General features: G+C 34.8%; 1 protein-coding gene and 2 long non-coding RNA genes across 3 annotated transcripts; 2 read left to right on the top strand and 1 right to left on the bottom strand.

Moving 5' to 3' along the window:
• The first annotated feature begins 1,865 nt into the window (after positions 1-1,865).
• Positions 1,866-5,447, top strand: LOC113320419. The gene is made up of 9 exons (XR_003346084.1): positions 1,866-1,982; positions 2,386-2,541; positions 2,690-2,767; positions 2,935-3,002; positions 3,107-3,239; positions 3,337-3,436; positions 3,538-3,650; positions 3,922-3,986; positions 4,665-5,447. It is a non-coding gene; the product is annotated as an uncharacterized LOC113320419 (long non-coding RNA).
• Positions 5,448-7,341: 1,894 nt separating this feature from the next.
• On the bottom strand, positions 7,342-8,149 carry LOC113323986. Its single transcript, XM_026572331.1, has 2 exons — positions 7,779-8,149; positions 7,342-7,726 (listed from the first exon to the last, which is right to left on the bottom strand). The coding sequence occupies exons 1-2, from the start codon at positions 8,147-8,149 to the stop codon at positions 7,342-7,344; spliced, it is 756 nt and encodes a 251-aa protein (XP_026428116.1).
• A 3,261-nt stretch (positions 8,150-11,410) lies between these two features.
• Positions 11,411-14,493, top strand: LOC113320598. The gene is made up of 9 exons (XR_003346199.1): positions 11,411-11,517; positions 11,921-12,076; positions 12,225-12,302; positions 12,465-12,532; positions 12,637-12,769; positions 12,867-12,966; positions 13,068-13,182; positions 13,454-13,518; positions 14,197-14,493. It is a non-coding gene; the product is annotated as an uncharacterized LOC113320598 (long non-coding RNA).
• The last annotated feature ends 332 nt before the right edge of the window (positions 14,494-14,825 follow it).

The following is a 14,825-nucleotide window of genomic DNA, read 5'->3' as shown; positions in this document are numbered from 1 at the left end:
CTGCGGCACCCTTGGAATGCTAAATGGCTCAATCATGTTAGTGATTACTTGGAAGTTATATATTTTCTTTGGGAACCCTTTGGGACGACGTGCTCACTTGTTCCCACTTCAGTTTCAGTAATCAGAAGGAATGATGCGTGCGGAGATATCAATTTTCGTAGATTAGTGCTCTATCGAATATAGTGTTGTCGTGTATCTGTATTATATGTATTCTTCCTTTATTCTGTAAAACAACACAATTATATATTTATATAATATGAGAGACTTTCAAACATACTGTATCAGAGAGTTTGGGTTTATTTGTAAGCACTTTATGTGAATATGGTTCTTAAGATTGATAATCTGGATTTGATGCTTCAATTAGGTTATAATCCCATAGCTAAGCAGGCTATAGAGTTGGGGCATCACATCAGCAGTCTCTTAGCAGCACTCAAATGAGATGTTGTGGGAGAGTGCATAAATTGACAAATTTGGTTTACTGCAAAACATAATTCAGGTCTGGTCCAATTTAAATACTGAATAGATCCCACAATAGACATATATTTTATAAGGTTAATCAAGAGATCTTCATCATTTACACTGAGTTTAAATGAAGAAGGACAAGGAGTTGAACAAGGCTTCATTCCAACAAGATTAATCTTGTTCAATAAATCCAGGGCATACTTTGTCTAAGAAATAAAAAGACCATTCTTGTTATTTTTAACTTCTAATCCCAGTAAGTAATATAGTTGGCCTAAATCCTTAACTAGAAATTGAGTCCATAAATGTTTGATAACAGAATCACAATGAAATGAACCGTTGCCAGTGATGATAATATCATCAACATAAACTAAGTTGATGTTAATTGAGAACTTAATTTTTTAATAAATAAAGAAGAATCAGCAAGAGATGGGACAAAATCAATAGCTATAAGAGCATCCATGAGTTTGTTATACCATGCTCTTGGTGCCTGATTCAGGCCATATAAATATTTGCTCATCTTACACACATGAGTTGGATGGTTCTTGTCTTGAAATCCAGGAGGTTGTGACATGTAGACATCCTCCTTTAAATCCCCATGAAGAAAGGAATTATTATGTATAATTGTCTGAGTTGCCATTCAAATTTAACTGCAAGAGATAATACTACTTTTATAGTAGAAGGTTTAACAACTGGACTATATGTGCCAGTATAATCAAGACACTCAGGTTTGTGCCTCTCTATAGAACCATCTACATTGTATTTAATTTTGAAAACCCACTTATATCCAATTAAGTTCTGAGAAGGATAAGGTGGTACATATGTCCAAGAGTTTGCATCCTTGAGAGCCGTGTACTTATTTTTCATTATTTTTTGCCAAACTGGAACTTTGGAAGCTTGAGAATAACAAGTTGGAGTAGAAACTGCAAGATGAGAAAGATGAGTAGATGAAAGAGCATACTTAGTAGCAAAAAATACATTAGGTTTGAAAACACCATTCTTGGATTTTGTTTGCATAAAATTAGTAATAGCAGTTGTAGAAGCATCAGATGGTATAGTTGAAACTGTGGAGTTGAAAACACTACACTATTTTAAGGCATTTGTAACCCAGGTTTGCAACGACAAAAGAACCGTTGCGAAATCTCCGTTGCTAAGTTTTCGCAACGGCGTATATCTGTTACGAATTCAGCAACCGCGCCAGCAAGGTTGCGAATAGCAACTACCCTGGGTTCAAGCGTGTGAAACACGTGTGTGGTCGGGAACACTAGGACTGATAACTACGCCCAAGTCAAACTTCGGTCAAGTATGCTTCTCTTTGTTTCCACCCTTTAGCCAAAGTTGACCTATATCCTGCCCCTTACTCGATTTTATCTTCTTTTTTTCTCCGCCACAGACATAGACTCACTCTTTCCTCTCCTCTCCTCTCCATCTTCATCTTCATCTCCATCTCGATCTGCTCAGCTGAGCTCTTCATTCTCTTCTCAATCTCTGAACTCTATCATCGTGTAGAAGTGTATCATCAGGTATAATCTTTAACAAGTTTCTTAGGGTTTACAGATTTTGATATTTAGGGTTTCAGTTACGATTTTTAGGGTTCGAGACTTTGATTTCTAGGATTTAAAATTTTGATTTAAGTTTATCGAATCCTAGGGTTTCGTTTAAGTTTTTCGGTTTTAGGGTTTGATCTTTGATTTGAGTTTTTCGATTTCACTTGTGAATCTGATTCTTTTGATTTCAGTTTTTCTATTTATTTTTCTCTTTCCATTTTATGGTTTGTTGTTTATCTGAATCAAATACCTTTTTTTTTTCATGTTAGGGTTTGTCAAGATTGAAGAACGGAAGTTCAGTTCATTAGAGTTTTTGTGTAGAGTCTGTAGTCATCTGATGTAGTTGATTGGAAATATTGGTTGCTGTTGTTTTTTGTAGGTAATGACAGTGTTGTATTGTGGTTCCGCACTAGGGTAAAATTTAGGCGGAAAAGTTGGTTATTTTGAATTGCGGGTATGAAGGAACGGCAAACTCTTCGAGATGGGTTCTCGACGTACTTGTCAGATGTTGATGATGATAAATTAGATACTTCAGGTGAATCAATTCTTAAAATTTCATATAGAGTAAAGCTTAATTTCAATTTTTGTGTTGATTTGAAACCTGAATGTATTTGTAGATTATAATGATGTAATTTGAACGTGACAAGAGTTCTGATTCGTGTATGGGTTTCGTGCATGTGCAGGAGACTCTATTAAAGGAATCGGTGAATCCTTCATGGATATTATGTCATTTCTTCCTTTTTATTTGGTTACCATCTTGGGTAAAAACTCTATCTTTTCATCTTTGTTGTCGGGTAAAAACTCTATCTTTTCATATGTGTTGTCTGAAAAAGTATCTAAAAGGGTGCAAATAAGTATTACTTATTATGTTGTGTAAAAGTGTGTGGTTAAGGATGGTTGTATGTGTATTTGAATTTGTTGGGTACAGGGTAGTGAGAGAACCACTTGAAAGTATTTCACTGGATCTTGGTTTTAGCAGGAATTCCCTTGCTGAAGGTATATATGTCCCTTGATAGATTTATACTTTACTTCATATATAGCCTGGTTTGCATCTGTAGGTTTTTAAGTGTTTTGTTTTTCTTGATAATGATGACTTAAAGGTCTGGTGGTGAGTACATGTCTTGGTGGTGCATTTCTTGGGTCCATTTTAAGTGGTTCAACAGAAGATGATGTATGGCGTCGTAGGGGTTTTCAGTTGAGTGATTTACCAATGATTATTGGGTCTTTTCTTAGGTAAAATCCTTGTGTTGTTTTGAACAATTTCGTTTCTTTGTTTATTAAGTTCAAATGTAGCTTATTAGAAAAGATTTCTTTGACCATATGCTTGCAGCGCGATAACAGAAATCCTGGAAGGTATGCTTCTTGGGAGGTTTCTTGTTGGAACATGCATGGGTGTAGGTCCATATGTTGCTTCTCTCTATGTAACTGAGGTATGTGATTCATTTGTTCGGTACTCTTGAAATTGTTTATTGAGTCTTTGCTTACTGTTAACATTTTCTGATATGAAGTGGCTCTTATTATATGTAAGCAGGTTTCACCTTCTTTTGTAAGAGGTACTTATGGGAGCTTTATCCAGATAGCAGCATGTCTTGGACTTATGTCATCCCTGTTAATTGGAATCCCAGCCAAGGAAATTGCTGGATGGTAAGAAACTTCATGTCGTATTGGTGCTGATGGCATTTCTCAAGTCGTTAATATCTCTATAGATTATGCTCATCTTGTTATTCATACACTTGCTTTTGTGCTCCCTTCATCTGATTTTGGTCCCATCCCTACTCAATCAAATGCTCTTACTGTTGATATTTATCATCTCATTTTATTTCTCTACATTCAATCTTACAAAAAGCTTCTTCCTGGAACTCATAAAGACTCCGCTTCCATATCTGATGTTTGGTCTTGAACATCGTATTTATAGAAGCACCTGGCTAACATACTTTCTCTATTGGTGGACTCAGTGGATGGGGAAGATGAGGAATTCTGGTTGGTATATCTGTATCATCAATTTTATGTTTCTTCACTCGATTTTAACTTGACGAATTCTATCATTCACGTCTTTAGAGCAGGGTTTCGTTAGTGGTCATATTTTATTATATATTTTCCTGTATAAAATGGAAAGTTGTGACGCATTAATAGTTTATCAGAATCATATGATATCGGTGTTAGAAAGTTGAGATATAGATTAAGGGGGTGGAAGTATTTTGAGATGGATGGATAGTACAATTGGTTTTGACTAGGACTCTTTTCTGTATAGTTCATCTCATTATCTCATTATACAGATAGGGATGCAGGTCATTATGTCCTTGTGGTGCATATATGACATAAGCTAACTGTTCAAAAGTGCAACTCTATCATTCAGACTTGCCTTCTCTGGTCAGTTCTGACAAATCTTTTTCTTTTAAGCTTACTGTGCTCACAAAAGAAACTTTTTCTTTGCTTTTATGCTATAACAAAGAATATTCTATTGTCAGACCTGGAACCATCTCTCAAAGCTCTTAAAGATAAGCTCTTGACTAAAAATGTGCATCGACTTTGTAATGAACATTGATTGTTAATTGGTAAAGATAGTTTCAGGTCATTGACTGTGTTACATTCTAACTTTTTGCCCAATATTATGAATGTGTGAATTACTTTGATAGCAAATTGCTTGGATTTTTTCAGTGGATTGTGAACTCTCTACAGTTGAGCATATTCATTCATGGAAGCTTCGCTATGGTTATGACCGTGTGAATGATGATAAATATGTTTCCAACATCGAGGCCAAGATGACTGATGGTATGTCATATATCTTAAATTACATAGTAGTTTACCAGTTCTTAGTTTCGTTTTTAGTATAGTCAAGACTCAAGATTTTGGTGAATGTTTTGTACTAAATAAAACAAGAACAATTTTAGGGGATAGTTTTGTGTATTATGCTTGCAAGATGCTACTTCAGCTGGATTACAAGATGATCCCCAAGTTCTGGTGCAGATTCAATGTGTTTACAGAACACCAATTATATGCGCAAGCTTTTGTTGTATCATTGTTTTAACCTAGGTCATTGGAAGGAGGATTAGAGACAATGGTAACTTATACAGTTCCCCATATTCATCATTTCCACAGATTTTGCCTGCTTGTACTTATACATCGTATTATTTCTTTATTAGTTTTTGACTCAATCTTTATAAGCATAATGGTTATCTGATTGGAAGAATTTGTGATGCTTTGTTCGCTGGTTGATGAATGATGTTGTGTTATGAGATCAGAAATTAAGGTTGGAGAACAAAGCAGCATCCATTAGGTCCCTTAGCAGCTGCAAGATTTGTAAGTTTATGTAGTATCTCCTTATAGTGATTTAAGTTAGAAGAACTTAGGAATTTAGGAACCAAGTATGTTTCTAATGTGTACACTAGTTTGTTGTGATACTTAGAATACATTTGTATCAAATACTCATACTTTTTGTTAACATCAATTGAAGAATCCATTTTTCATAATATGATACAGTTTTGTATGTTGAATGAATGAATAACATAGTTTTTGTATCTGTGGAAATGATGAATACGGGGAACTGGGTGACTGCAGGGGGGAAAATGGATTTTGACCAGGTCAATGAAGACTTGACCTTTTATGTTATGTTGCAAAATATTAACAACACCCTCGATCTGATGCTAAATTAGAACCAGAACCAATAACATTTAGTTCCGGGTAGGGGTATTCCGGTAATTAGAAACAGCTTAGCAACGATAACTATCGGTTGCGAATAAACAAAGTCGTAACGGCACGTGCCGTCGCGAAAAAATGCAACAGCGTGTTTTGCAACAGGTCCTGCCTTTGCAACCCCATTCAGCAACGTCTATATTCCGTTGCTAATCTCTAAAAAATGGTGTAGTGAAATGTCAGATGATGTAGTAGAAGTTTGTGAAGCATAAGAAGTATTAATAATTTCTGGATGACAATCTGATTGAGAAGTATCTAACTAAAAAGTATATGATTGAGAAACCAAGAAAAATGCACTTCACACTTATCTAACAAAAACTTATCCTGGAATGTAGGGTAAAAAACCACTTCATGAAAAACAACATGTCTAAAAACAAAAACTCTTTTAATGGATGGATCTAAACTTCTATATACCTTGTTGTGAGAACTATAGCCAAGAAAAATGCACTTCACACTTCTTGGCTGAAGTTAATTTGAAGTGTATGGCGTGGACCAAGGAAAACATAAGCATCTAAAAGTCTTCAAACACAAATTGTCAGGTCGTTTATTAAACACATTTATATGGAGGGTCAAAAGACGCTAACCTTGAAGTCTGTTTTGATTACATAATTTGCAGTTGAGAGTGCATCAAACCAATACTCAAAAGATAAACCAGATTATATCAAAAAGGTTCTTCTTGTAGCAAGGAGGTGTTTATGCTTAGATTCTGACACCCCATTCTGCTCAGGAGAATGTTGACAAGTAACTTCATGTTGAATACCAATGTCTAGAAGAATTTCTTTTAAGGTCTTGTTAACAATCTCCCCTCCACCATCAGTTCTTATAGTCTTAATTTCAAGATTTAACAGATTCTCAATATAAGCTTTGAAATGCATAAACGGGTTTCGAAAATCAGACTTAAGAGTGAGAGATATACCTAACAAAACTTGGAAGAATCATCAATTAAGACATAATAGTGAAATATAACTACAAAAGTAACAGGTGCAGGACCCCATACATTCATATGATGTTGTAGTGGAAATGTAGAAACAGAAATAGATACATTAAAGGGTTACTTATATGATTTTATTAGCTGGCATTCAGAAAATTAAGAGGTTTGATACTGATGTCAGAGACATTTATTAACTTAGCAAGTATTGAAAAGGTTTGAAAAGAAGGATGTGCTTGCCTTCTATGCCAAAACAGTTGATGAAGCTTTGGCACATGAAAAAGCAGTAGAAGTATTTGTGGTTGAAGCTAAAGAAGGTAATGTGTCAGAGATCATTCGATACAATCAATTCTTAATGGTCCCTTGAATAAGAATCCTCGTGGTGTGTATGTCCTTAGCAGTAAAACCAGAGGAAGTAAATGTAAGAGAACAATTACTATATCTTGTGAATTTATGAACAAAAATCAAGTTTTGTTTAGCTAACGGAACATGAAGTATATGTTATAGATGAAACTGTTGATGTGGTACTAAGATGACTGAAGAACCAGATCGTAAAATAGACATACCTGCACCATTAGAAGTAGTGTCAAATTCACCACCAAAATAAGCTGAAGTAGAAGCAATTTGAAAAGAATCAGCTGTCAGGTGATTTGTTGATCCAGAATCCATATATCATGGATTTTCACCTAAGATATTTGCAACAGTAAGCATATCCTAGAGATGTTTAAGAGGATCACGACCTTGATATGCAAAATTCATGCTACTCCAACATTCATCAGCAGGATGTCCATATTTGCGACAGAGATGACATGTAGGCTTGTCTCCAGATGCAAGATCAGCTGGTCTTGTAACATTAGTTGGAAAAGGTGTTGATGGAGTTAGTAAAGTTCCCGATTGTCTACCAAAACCTCTACCAAATCCACGACCTCCTATACTAGGATTAAATCCTCTAGTACCTCTACTATATCCTCTTGCATTGGAAAAGAATGCTCTATAAGTGGATTCTTCATTATTGACAGTAAGATGACTTTGACAAACAATATCCTCACTAAGTAAAAGAGTATGTAACTCAATGCTTGAAATAGTAGGATTGCGAAGCCTTATAGAAGTAGCAAAAGAATTAAATGACCAAGACCAGTTAGTGTGAATACCACAATTTCATATCAGAAATAATATATCCACAAGCAGCTAATTCATTTGTGATCATCTTAATCTCAATAGTGTTAGCAACAATAAAAGAATTACCTTTCTTGATAGTCAATAATTTTGTTCTCAACTGAATTGAATGAGTTGAAGAAATACAAGCAAATTTATCTGAAATACCCTTCCACAATTCATAAGGTGTAGAAGCATTAGCAAAGTAATAAATTAGCATATCAGAAATTTTGGAATTTATCCACATGATAATTGCAGAGTCTTCATCTACCCAATATGTATAAAGAGGATTCTCTACACCGTTGTTAGCGTTGGTACGATTTGTGAATTGAACAGGACATTCATGAGATCTATCAAGAAATTTCATAATCTTGAATTTTCTAATCACAAGTAACATCAGAGATTTCCAGGTGATAAAATAAGAATCGGTGAGCTTCAAAGTAAGCATACTCATCAATTGATTTGTTGGAATTTTAGGAATCGAAAATGAGGTTGGATTTTCCATTAAAGCAGATCTGTAACTTATAAGATTTGAAAAACCAAGAAACAAAATGAAACATCGATGAAGAAGAAGATGATTATTCAAAATAGCAGAGAAGAGCAGAAGCAACGATGATCGTAGCCATGAGAATTCATCAAGAATTCTCGTCCAATACCAATTGCATGAAAAATACAAGCCAAACATTTACATGTTGCCCGAAGTAGCATTTAATTTGCTTAAGACCGCGCTTAACTCAACTCCCTCAAAAGTATATGAACCTAAAGACCAATTGAAAAAAGTAAACTCGTTACTCCATCAGTGACCGAAATTGGCAACTTATATCTCACTGCAAAGAATCTTCCATTGAGCAAAATCTATTTTGTGCAAGAGATTTGTTTACCTTATAATTGGTAGATTGGAAGCGGCACATTAATTCTTCGTGAAGCCAATGACAAAAATAGTGAATGGTAAATACTTGATAAGTGCTCCAACCACCCTAAACGAAAGAGTCTAACCAAAAAAGACCTTATTTGGTGTTACTATGGGTAGACCAAACTCAATCATGCAGTATCTGATAGTCTCCACTTCACGGCTGACCAAATGCCGGTTTAAAAAACGAGAAAAAAAAACGGCAAATTAAGAGCCGTTTGAGTCTAAAATCGTCAAAACATAATATAAAAATATAAACTAAATATATTTTAGGTATTATTAGATATTTAGATAAATAAGAATCTTATAAAATCTTTCAAAATATTAAAAAAAATAAAAAAAAACTTTGGTGTGGACGGCTAATCAAATGCCGTCAACAATTTTTTGTGTTTCAAAACCGCAAAAAGTGACTCTATCCATAGCCCTTGCTCTAAGGAGTAAACAGCCGTACGAGTAAGTCACTGGGTCCTCAACTATGCTCTCTGATTTCTTGGGGAGAACTAATAAATGTGTTTTTGAAAAGTACAATTCTCGAGGGTTGTTAATAGGTGCTAATTTACTAACGAGTGTACTATTCCGAAGATATATTAAGATATATTATGTTAGGAATCGATCAAAAAACGCAACGGAATTGAGTTTTTAAATTTTTTCTAAACAAAACCCAACTTTGTTCATAGATGTTAATAATAGCAAATTGCATTTAAGAGATTTGTGTACCAATTATAAGGTAAACAAATTATTTATTGATTAGGGTTGTTCTCGCGTCGTCTTCTCCAATAAGTTTGGAGAGGATAGGATAACACTTGCTTCTTGTTGCATGAATTGCTGAATGTTTAGATTCATTACTCTTCTTTTCAATTTCTGTTCTTAGAATTGTGAATCATGTTAGTGATTACTTGGAAGTTATATATTTTCTTTGGGAACCCTTTGGGACGACGTGCTCACTTGTTCCCACTTCAGTTTCAGTAATCAGAAGGAATGATGCGTGCGGAGATATCAATTTTCGTAGATTAGTGCTCTATCGAATATAGTGTTGTCGTGTATCTGTATTATATGTATTCTTCCTTTATTCTGTAAAACAACACAATTATATATTTATATAATATGAGAGACTTTCAAACATACTGTATCAGAGAGTTTGGGTTTATTTGTAAGCACTTTATGTGAATATGGTTCTTAAGATTGATAATCTGGATTTGATGCTTCAATTAGGTTATAATCCCATAGCTAAGCAGGCTATAGAGTTGGGGCATCACATCAGCACTCTCTTAGCAGCACTCAAATGAGATGTTGTGGGAGAGTGCATAAATTGAAAAATTTGGTTTACTGCAAAACATAATTCAGGTCTGGTCCAATTTAAATACTGAATAGATCCCACAATAGACATATATTTTATAAGGTTAATCAAGAGATCTTCATCATTTACACTGAGTTTAAATGAAGAAGGACAAGGAGTTGAACAAGGCTTCATTCCAACAAGATTAATCTTGTTCAATAAATCCAGGGCATACTTTGTCTAAGAAATAAAAAGACCATTCTTGTTATTTTTAACTTCTAATCCCAGTAAGTAATATAGTTGGCCTAAATCCTTAACTAGAAATTGAGTCCATAAATGTTTGATAACAGAATCACAATGAAATGAACCGTTGCCAGTGATGATAATATCATCAACATAAACTAAGTTGATGTTAATTGAGAACTTAATTTTTTAATAAATAAAGAAGAATCAGCAAGAGATGGGACAAAATCAATAGCTATAAGAGCATCCATGAGTTTGTTATACCATGCTCTTGGTGCCTGCTTCAGGCCATATAAATATTTGCTCATCTTACACACATGAGTTGGATGGTTCTTGTCTTGAAATCCAGGAGGTTGTGACATGTAGACATCCTCCTTTAAATCCCCATGAAGAAAGGAATTATTATGTATAATTGTCTGAGTTGCCATTCAAATTTAACTGCAAGAGATAATACTACTTTTATAGTAGAAGGTTTAACAACTGGACTATATGTGCCAGTATAATCAAGACACTCAGGTTTGTGCCTCTCTATAGAACCATCTGCATTGTATTTAATTTTGAAAACCCACTTATATCCAATTAAGTTCTGAGAAGGATAAGGTGGTACATATGTCCAAGAGTTTGCATCCTTGAGAGCCGTGTACTTATTTTTCATTATTTTTTGCCAAACTGGAACTTTGGAAGCTTGAGAATAACAAGTTGGAGTAGAAACTGCAAGATGAGAAAGATGAGTAGATGAAAGAGCATACTTAGTAGCAAAAAATACATTAGGTTTGAAAACACCATTCTTGGATTTTGTTTGCATAAAATTAGTAATAGCAGTTGTAGAAGCATCAGATGGTATAGTTGAAACTGTGGAGTTGAAAACACTACACTATTTTAAGGCATTTGTAACCCAAGTTTGCAACGACACAAGAACCGTTGCGAAATCTCCGTTGCTAAGTTTTCGCAACGGCGTATATCTGTTACGAATTCAGCAACCGCGCCAGCAAGGTTGCGAATAGCAACTACCCTGGGTTCAAGCGTGTGAAACACGTGTGTGGTCGGGAACACTAGGACTGATAACTACGCCCAAGTCAAACTTCGGTCAAGTATGCTTCTCTTTGTTTCCACCCTTTAGCCAAAGTTGACCTATATCCTGCCCCTTACTCGATTTTATCTTCTTTTTTTCTCCGCCACAGACATAGACTCACTCTTTCCTCTCCTCTCCATCTTCATCTTCATCTCCATCTCGATCTGCTCAGCTGAGCTCTTCATTCTCTTCTCAATCTCTGAACTCTATCATCGTGTAGAAGTGTATCATCAGGTATAATCTTTAACAAGTTTCTTAGGGTTTACAGATTTTGATATTTAGGGTTTCAGTTACGATTTTTAGGGTTCGAGACTTTGATTTCTAGGATTTAAAATTTTGATTTAAGTTTATCGAATCCTAGGGTTTCGTTTAAGTTTTTCGGTTTTAGGGTTTGATCTTTGATTTGAGTTTTTCGATTTCACTTGTGAATCTGATTCTTTTGATTTCAGTTTTTCTATTTATTTTTCTCTTTCCATTTTATGGTTTGTTGTTTATCTGAATCAAATACCTTTTTTTTTTCATGTTAGGGTTTGTCAAGATTGAAGAACTGAAGTTCAGTTCATTAGAGTTTTTGTGTAGAGTCTGTAGTCATCTGATGTAGTTGATTGGAAATATTGGTTGCTGTTGTTTTTTGTAGGTAATGACAGTGTTGTATTGTGGTTCCGCACTAGGGTAAAATTTAGGCGGAAAAGTTGGTTATTTTGAATTGCGGGTATGAAGGAACGGCAAACTCTTCGAGATGGGTTCTCGACGTACTTGTCAGATGTTGATGATGATAAATTAGATACTTCAGGTGAATCAATTCTTAAAATTTCATATAAAGTAAAGCTTAATTTCAATTTTTGTGTTGATTTGGAACCTGAATGTATTTGTAGATTATAATGATGTAATTTGAACGTGACAAGAGTTCTGATTCGTGTATGGGTTTCGTGCATGTGCAGGAGACTCTATTAAAGGAATCGGTGAATCCTTCATGGATATTATGTCATTTCTTCCTTTTTATTTGGTTACCATCTTGGGTAAAAACTCTATCTTTTCATCTTTGTTGTCGGGTAAAAACTCTTTCATATGTGTTGTCTGAAAAAGTATCTAAAAGGGTGCAAATAAGTATTACTTATTATGTTGTGTAAAAGTGTGTGGTTAAGGATGGTTGTATGTGTATTTGAATTTGTTGGGTACAGGGTAGTGAGAGAACCACTTGAAAGTATTTCACTGGATCTTGGTTTTAGCAGGAATTCCCTTGCTGAAGGTATATATGTCCCTTGATAGATTTATACTTTACTTCATATATAGCCTGGTTTGCATCTGTAGGTTTTTAAGTGTTTTGTTTTTCTTGATAATGATGACTTAAAGGTCTGGTGGTGAGTACATGTCTTGGTGGTGCATTTCTTGGGTCCATTTTAAGTGGTTCAACAGAAGATGATGTATGGCGTCGTAGGGGTTTTCAGTTGAGTGATTTACCAATGATTATTGGGTCTTTTCTTAGGTAAAATCCTTGTGTTGTTTTGAACAATTTCGTTTCTTTGTTTATTAAGTTCAAATGTAGCTTATTAGAAAATATTTCTTTGACCATATGCTTGCAGCGCGATAACAGAAATCCTGGAAGGTATGCTTCTTGGGAGGTTTCTTGTTGGAACAGGCATGGGTGTAGGTCCATATGTTGCTTCTCTCTATGTAACTGAGGTATGTGATTCATTTGTTCGGTACTCTTGAAATTGTTTATTGAGTCTTTGCTTACTGTTAACATTTTCTGATATGAAGTGGCTCTTATTATATGTAAGCAGGTTTCACCTTCTTTTGTAAGAGGTACTTATGGGAGCTTTATCCAGATAGCAGCATATGTCTTGGACTTATGTCATCCCTGTTAATTGGAATCCCAGCCAAGGAAATTGCTGGATGGTAAGAAACTTCATGTCGTATTGGTGCTGATGGCATTTCTCAAGTCGTTAATATCTCTATAGATTATGCTCATCTTGTTATTCATACACTTGCTTTTGTGCTCCCTTCATCTGATTTTGGTCCCATCCCTACTCAATCAAATGCTCTTACTGTTGATATTTATCATCTCATTTTATTTCTCTACATTCAATCTTACAAAAAGCTTCTTCCTGGAACTCATAAAGACTCCGCTTCCATATCTGATGTTTGGTCTTGAACATCGTATTTATAGAAGCACCTGGCTAACATACTTTCTCTATTGGTGGACTCAGTGGATGGGGAAGATGAGGAATTCTGGTTAGTATATCTGTATCATCAATTTTATGTTTCTTCACTCGATTTTAACTTGACGAATTCTATCATTCACGTCTTTAGAGCAGGGTTTCGTTAGTGGTCATATTTTATTATATATTTTCCTGTATAAAATGGAAAGTTGTGACGCATTAATAGTTTATCAGAATCATATGATATCGGTGTTAGAAAGTTGAGATATAGATTAAGGGGGTGGAAGTATTTTGAGATGGATGGATAGTACAATTGGTTTTGACTAGGACTCTTTTCTGTATAGTTCATCTCATTATCTCATTATACAGATAGGGATGCAGGTCATTATGTCCTTGAGGTGCATATATGACATAAGCTAACTGTTCAAAAGTGCAACTCTATCATTCAGACTTGCCTTCTCTGGTCAGTTCTGACAAATCTTTTTCTTTTAAGCTTACTGTGCTCACAAAAGAAACTTTTTCTTTGCTTTTATGCTATAACAAAGAATATTCTATTGTCAAACCTGGAACCATCTCTCAAAGCTCTTAAAGATAAGATCTTGACTAAAAATGTGCATCGACTTTGTAATGAACATTGATTGTTAATTGGTAAAGATAGTTTCAGGGCATTGACTGTGTTACATTCTAACTTTTTGCCCAATATTATGAATGTGTGAATTACTTTGATAGCAAATTGCTTGGATTTTTTCAGTGGATTGTGAACTCTCTACAGTTGAGCATATTCATTCATGGAAGCTTCGCTATGGTTATGACCGTGTGAATGATGATAAATATGTTTCCAACATCGAGGCCAAGATGACTGATGGTATGTCATATATCTTAAATTACATAGTAGTTTACCAGTTCTTAGTTTCGTTTTTAGTATAGTCAAGACTCAAGATTTTGGTGAATGTTTTGTACTAAATAAAACAAGAACAGTTTTAGGGGATAGTTTTGTGTATTATGCTTGCAAGATGCTACTTCAGCTGGATTACAAGATGATCCCCAAATTCTGGTGCAGATTCAATGTGTTTACAAAACACCAATTATATGCGCAAGCTTTTGTTGTATCATTGTTTTAACCTAGGTCATTGGAAGGAGGATTAGAGACAATGGTAACTTATACAGTTACCCATATTCATCATTTCCACAGATTTTGCCTGCTTGTACTTATACATCGTATTATTTCTTTATTAGTTTTTGACTCAATCTTTATAAGCATAATGGTTATCTGATTGGAAGAATTTGTGATGCTTTGTTCGCTGGTTGATGAATGATGTTGTGTTATGAGATCAGAAATTAAGGTTGGAGAACAAAGCAGCATCCATTAGGTCCCTTAGC

Source organism: Papaver somniferum, chromosome 11 (genome assembly GCF_003573695.1).
Source record: "Papaver somniferum cultivar HN1 chromosome 11, ASM357369v1, whole genome shotgun sequence".
Taxonomy (NCBI): domain Eukaryota; kingdom Viridiplantae; phylum Streptophyta; class Magnoliopsida; order Ranunculales; family Papaveraceae; genus Papaver; species Papaver somniferum.
This window is presented reverse-complemented; position numbering and strand designations above follow the sequence as displayed.

Excerpts from the sequence above, each read along its gene's own strand:
- LOC113323986 (XM_026572331.1), bottom strand. The coding sequence starts at position 8,149 with ATGAAATTTCTTGATAGATCTCATGAATGTCCTGTTCAATTCACAAAT. Across the intron at positions 7,727-7,778 it reads ATTTCTGATATGAAATTGTG|GCTTCGCAATCCTACTATTT; the intron begins GTATTCACACTA and ends TACTTCTATAAG.